The sequence below is a fragment of the Gouania willdenowi genome, chromosome 21 (assembly GCF_900634775.1).
Source record: "Gouania willdenowi chromosome 21, fGouWil2.1, whole genome shotgun sequence".
Lineage (NCBI taxonomy): Eukaryota > Metazoa > Chordata > Actinopteri > Blenniiformes > Gobiesocidae > Gouania > Gouania willdenowi.
In genome coordinates this window covers 18,821,735-18,828,016 of record NC_041064.1, presented here as the reverse complement: position 1 = coordinate 18,828,016, position 6,282 = coordinate 18,821,735, and the positions used below count along the sequence as shown (strand labels likewise).

At 41.7% G+C, this 6,282-nt stretch overlaps 1 protein-coding gene across 1 annotated transcript; it reads left to right on the top strand.

The window, feature by feature from the left end:
- The first annotated feature begins 2,049 nt into the window (after positions 1-2,049).
- Positions 2,050-4,837, top strand: zic2a (zic family member 2 (odd-paired homolog, Drosophila), a). The gene is made up of 3 exons (XM_028435644.1): positions 2,050-3,047; positions 3,876-4,039; positions 4,204-4,837. The coding sequence occupies exons 1-3, from the start codon at positions 2,075-2,077 to the stop codon at positions 4,396-4,398; spliced, it is 1,332 nt and encodes a 443-aa protein (XP_028291445.1). The 5' UTR covers positions 2,050-2,074; the 3' UTR covers positions 4,399-4,837.
- Positions 4,838-6,282: the final 1,445 nt, after the last annotated feature.

Here is a 6,282-nt window from a genome sequence, read left to right as displayed (position 1 = left end):
TTATCACTTTAAAGTGTAGATTACAGTTGGAGTTATATTTCAAGTGATTTGCTTCTTACATCTGTAGTTCATTTCCCAAAGTGCACTGGTTCTGCTAAAACCTGTTGAAATACTGGTCTTTGGGGGTTTCTAAAAAAGATCTACCCCCCCCCCCCCTCCCATCCTTCTTCTGTTTTTTTTTTTTTCCTCTAACAGAAGAAAAATCTCACAGCCTTGTGCCTCTGATTGATTTTTCTTTAAAATTTTCACCTTTTTTCCCCACACAACGTGGGGAAGGTTTTAAGGTTTCCCAGAGAAATAAAGAACTTCTTATATAGGAGGTCGGCAAATGTGACTTTGAACTTGGATCAGCTCCTGTGTGTCCTGGGGTGTTGGGAAGAATGGCACAAAAACGCACAGTCTGTCCCACTCCGAGCTGGGAGACAGACGATTTTCACCATAGAAAAGTAGGTTAGTTTTTTTTTCTTCTTCTTCTTCTTTTTTTTTTTTTTCTTTATTTTGCTGGGGGTTTTTTTATCGATTTTAACGGGTTGTGGTCACATAGGCAGAGACGGAGAAGCTGCAGCGCACACGTCAAAATGTACGGCAAAGCGGAGCGAGGGGATATGGCGACGGATTCTGGTGAAAAAGTGAGTAAATCTTCCATTTGTAAACGTATGAGCTCATTTAGCGGTTAGAATAGGTGGGGGAAATGTTGTTTCATTTCCATCTGTTGAGAATTAAATATTTATCCAGACATGGGAGTATTTAGAGATTATTATAAGCAGGAGAAGGGGGGGAAAAGGAGGTGTATTACAACATTTTATGATAAGAAATCACAATTACTTCCAAGAAAGGTGTAAGTTAACTCCATATTATGTATATTTTAACAATTTGGGGAAGCTTGAGCCTTGTACAGGTCGCTGAGGGTTAACTGGGAACTTCGCACACTTCAGCACCTTAACATGTCTTTTAATTATAGTGTGGTGAATGTGAGAACCACCGACAAGAACCCAAGAAACCAAAAACACAAAATGAGTGAAATCTGGAAGATCACCAAGGGCCCAATTGTGGTTGTAAAACCAGTAGAAAAACACACAAAAAAGATCCCTACTACAACCCACTATGTTCTCCATGTGGAGTCACATAATATGGTTTTTGCAGCTGTGGAGGAATAACACACACATACAAGTTAAAAACACTGACATAACACGTTTCAACATTTTTTATTTTATTTTTTTGTAATAAAAAGCAAAGAAAAAATAGATCATACATGTACGATTATTGTCACAATTTTACACACAGAATTCAACATATATCCATTTAAAATAATGTATTTCATTGCTTTATAAAGGAGTTCTGTTGTCACATCCAAATGTGACGTTCTCAACTTACGCAGAATAAACAACAAACACGTCCTCAGCTTTCTCTGGTCGCGATCCGTTTCGCCTGCTCACCCTTCTTTACAAACGTGCTCCCAAAAGTAGGCGGTAATTATTAGTGGAAAATGGCGTTGCACTATTAGGTCGAGGGAGCGCCTCCTCCCATTGGTCAGATACCTGGGATTGATAAGGCGCATTGGCCAATCAGACCACAGGGAATGAATGAAGAGGCTCCAGTTAAAGGGGGCGGGAGTAGAGGTAGAGCCAGTCTACGGAGAACCTGGGACCCTCCGCAGTAAACACAGGCGAGCCGCACTAACTCACACACGCTCGGCCAGGAGCGCCGCGTTCTTTTTTTTTTGAGATGCTGCTTATTGCGCGCAGAAGATTCCTAGTAAGATAATTAGTTTTTTTTTTTTTTTTTTGTCTTTTTCTAGTCGAGCTTATTCCTCCAACTGTTCGTATAGAAGTGGGGACGCAGGAGAACCCCCCTTCCATCACGATCCGTCTGGATTTTTCCAGCCTTTTTAGTGCACGAGAAGTAAATTCCGTGGTCGATAAGCAGCAGTTTGTGTTGCGCTGATATGGTGTTTCCCAGCCTGGAAGTTGACTCGCAACAGCATTTGAGTATTTGATTTATTTGATTTAACTTATTACTCGTGTTTTTTTTTTTTTTTTTTAAAAAAAAAAAAGAAAAATACATTTTTTAAATAATGCTGCTGGATGCTGGTCACCAGTTCCCCGGACTGGGAGTGAGCTCATTCGCCAGGCATCACTCAGCGAGCGACATGCAGGACAGAGACTTGAGTTTGGCGCAGAATAGTTTCGTAGACTCTGCGCACATGGGCGCTTTCAAGCTGAACCACGACCTCTCCCCGGGACAGAGCTCAGCCTTCAGCAGCCAGGCGCCCGGCTACCCCGCTGCGGCTCTGGGGGCGCACGCCGCTCATGTCACGTCGTATGCAGGTTCTCCTTTCAACTCCACCAGGGACTTTCTCTTTCGCAGCCGTGGCTTTGGTGAATCCTCTCCGGCCGGCGGCCAGCACACTATTTTTGGCCCCACGACGGGATCCCTTCATCACTCCCACACAGACGCCCAGGGCCACATTCTGTTCCCGGGCATCCACGACCAGCACGGCTCCCACGGATCCCCCAACGTCCTGAACGGCCAGATGAGACTCGGACTACCCGGGGAAGTTTTTGGACGCTCAGACCAGTACCACCAGGTGTCCAGTCCTCGGACAGACCCGTACTCCGCCGCGCAGCTCCACAACCAGTACGGCTCCATGAATATGAACATGGGGATGAACATGGCAGCCCACCACCACCCCGGTGCCTTTTTCCGCTACATGAGGCAACAGTGCATCAAACAGGAGCTCATCTGCAAGTGGATCGACCCCGAGCAGCTGAGTAACCCCAAAAAGTGCTGCAACAAAACTTTTAGCACCATGCACGAGCTGGTGACGCACGTCTCCGTGGAGCACGTCGGTGGACCGGAGCAGACCAACCACATCTGCTTCTGGGAGGACTGCGCCCGGGAGAGCAAGCCTTTCAAGGCTAAGTACAAACTGGTGAACCACATTCGGGTGCACACTGGAGAGAAGCCGTTCCCGTGCCCGTTCCCCGGCTGTGGGAAAGTGTTCGCACGCTCGGAAAACTTGAAGATCCACAAAAGGACGCACACAGGTAATTCCCTCCTTTTAATATCCTTTTTAGAGTGTGTGAGCTGCTCAGTCTGTGTGTTTATCTCATTGCTGGAAACATGCGTCCTGCCAAGACAAACACACATTACGATCTAATTAGTGACGGGTATTTTAGGATGCTAAAGTAGATTTAGGACCTCATCCTGTAGAGTGTCTCGACATATTTACTTCTTTTTTTTTTTATTCCAACAAATCCTTAAAAGTAAATAATTAACATTATTTATTCAAGGCTGTGATTCACACAGTTTGTGGTTTATATTGAATTGTTGTGATTTGAAATGACATTAATTGCAATATTTTAGTCAATCATAAAGACGCACGCTAATACGTGTTGTCCCATTAATAGTGTAAAAAAGGTTGAATTTGCTTTATTCTCATGTGTCCCGTTAGTTTGAGCCTGCACCCATGGGTGCCAGACATAGGGGCCAATACCAGCCTTACAGTTTGTTTGCCTTGGGAAATATATTACAGTGCGTGCCACGAAATTGGCCAGGTGCTAATTAGATTGTTATTGTCTCTAAGCAAATGGTTTTGCCTTTTGTAAGGCCTTGTTGAGGACGGGCCTTGTCGCCTTTAGTTTTCCCACCCCCCTCCGATTCCCAGTGCGCATTATTCAGAGGGACATCACCCCCCCCCCCCCCCCCCCCCCCCCCAATGCAACGAGAACTGTAAAACTCTGAATATGCATGATACGTGTCTTTTGAAAGCCTCACTTAAAAGTGTTAAAAGTGAATATTACTTGTCTGCGCATGCATGGAAACACTCATTCATTGCCTTTTTTTTTTTTTTTTTATTTTCCTAATTCCTGCAGGTGAAAAACCGTTCCAGTGTGAATATGAAGGCTGCGACAGAAGGTTCGCGAACAGCAGCGATCGAAAGAAACACATGCACGTCCACACGTCGGATAAACCGTATCTGTGTAAAATGTGCGACAAGTCCTACACGCATCCCAGCTCACTACGAAAACACATGAAGGTAAAAAAAAAAAAAAATGTAGTAGTAGTAGAAAAAAAAAAGGTTATTGTAATTTTAATTTGTGTATGTTTTTTTTTCTTTCTTTTTTTTTCCCAATAACAAAAACGACTTAAAATGATGTATTTATTTTTTAATTTTTTTTTATTATCTTTTATTTCCACCAGGTTCACGAATCCTCCTCGCCTCCATCAGACTCGTCACCAGCAGCCAGTTCTGGCTACGAGTCCTCCACCCCACCAGGTCTGGTGTCTCCCATCACTGAGACCCAAAGCAACACCACCATGTCGCCAGCATCGGCTGTGCACAACAGCAGCAGTCACAGCGGCCTCTCCTCCAATTTCAGTGAGTGGTATGTGTAGTAGAGGAACCGAGTAGAAATGAACACACACTCCTCGTTTCACTGCACTGATGCCATTCAGCAGGAGACTGACTGCATGGGACACAAAATATTTTATTTTATATTTTAAATTTCTTTGGAATCGCCTGAGAATTAAAGAAGACCACGTGTATAATATTTGAGGTGTATTTCATACTGTAAATAATCTTAAAAAAAAAAAAAAGAAGCCCACATTCCCATTGGTTGTAGTTTGTCAGTTTTTTGGTGTATAGATGTCCTTTCAATGGTAGCTATTTCTCTAACTGGACTTTTAGTGCACATATTACAATAAAATTGTACAATACTGTTGAATATTGTGATCTTAAGGCAAATTGATTGTACTATACTAAACATCTATAAACTGGAAAGAGTGCCAAAGTTAACGTACAACTCAAACAGACCACATTATTATTATTATTATAATTATTATTATTATTATGCTTGTGAATGTAAATTTTAATTTGCTGGGCTTCACTTGTGATGTTTTGTGCTTTGCAAGTTTGAATTGTGAAATGCTATCTGGAAGATTGTGAGGACAATAAACGTTGTGCAGTTCCATTTTTCTGTACCCACCGTCCCTTTATTTTTGTAAATATCCAACTGCCATATTTATCCATTTGTAATTAAATTATGGTATTTACTTGCTACAGATGAAACAGTATTTATAAAGAATGTTTCTTTTACTATAAATATGTACAATTACGAGCTAAATATGGGCAGTTGTTTTGTTATGTGCTCTTGTTTAAAGTTTTAAGAGGTTTTTCTTCCTTATTGTGATAAAAAAAAAAATTACTGCATACAAATATAATAAAAGGTGTTTCAAGTGCTTACACGTGCTTCGCTTTTTCGTCTTTTGTGTTTTTTGCAAGCTGGGTTTGGATTTGATCTTTTTTGAGTTTTTTTTTTTTTTAATTATTATTATTATTGAGGATATCAGATTCATTTTGTCTGTTTCGGCTCCTGAATGAAGTCTTTGCTCGATTCTAGTGTTCTTCATGATATAAAAGTGTTATGGTGTTTTATGGCGAGACTAAAATACATGACAAATGTAGGCAAATGGTTTTTAGTTGAGCGATAACTTCATATAAGCAATATACCTTTTGTTTTTACATTTAGTTTAATGCAACGGTCACTTTTCTTGCAAGGTAAAACATGTTTATTATCTGCTGCTCTGCTCATATATCTGTCTTTATTTTCTCAAGTGGCTCTGAGAGATTATTTAGACATGCCGTAAACGCCGCCCCTCCTCCTCTACCTTACTGCACAAACAGCCCTGAACTTGAACTTGACTCGGCTTAGTCTTAACGTCTTGGAGAGCATCTCAGAGCTCTGGATGGAACCTTTTAGTGCAGACATCCCCTTGTTTTACTGCTTTTAATTTAGACACCTTTCACTTGGTTTTGTTTTTTTGTTTTTTGCTGTTTGGTTGTTAGAATAGGCTTCTGGTGTTGTTGTGTGTTTTTGAAAGCTTGCATAAACAGTTAATCATGAAGATGCATTGTAGATACTGATCCAAGGATTAAGTGCAGACTGAGCAAATGTTTGGCTCGTACTTTTTTTTTTGCACCAGGAAACATGTGGTCATTGGTGGTGGCAGAGCATTAAACAGTGCTGGAAATTCAGGTATATTTGGACCCAACACATTTTGTTCAGAAAACCAATAGAAGTCCCAGAGATTGATGTAAACTATAATTTATCCAGATGATGTAGCAGTTGAAGTCCCCCTCTAATGGCCCCTTCAGTGGCCCTGTGACCTGCTCGGCAGTGGAAGGTATATGACCCATGGGGAGTGGGAAAGGTCAGCTCCAATCGGTGTGTCCGTGTCGGTTCCTGTTCAGCTCGTGCTGAGCTGATATCGATCCACAGA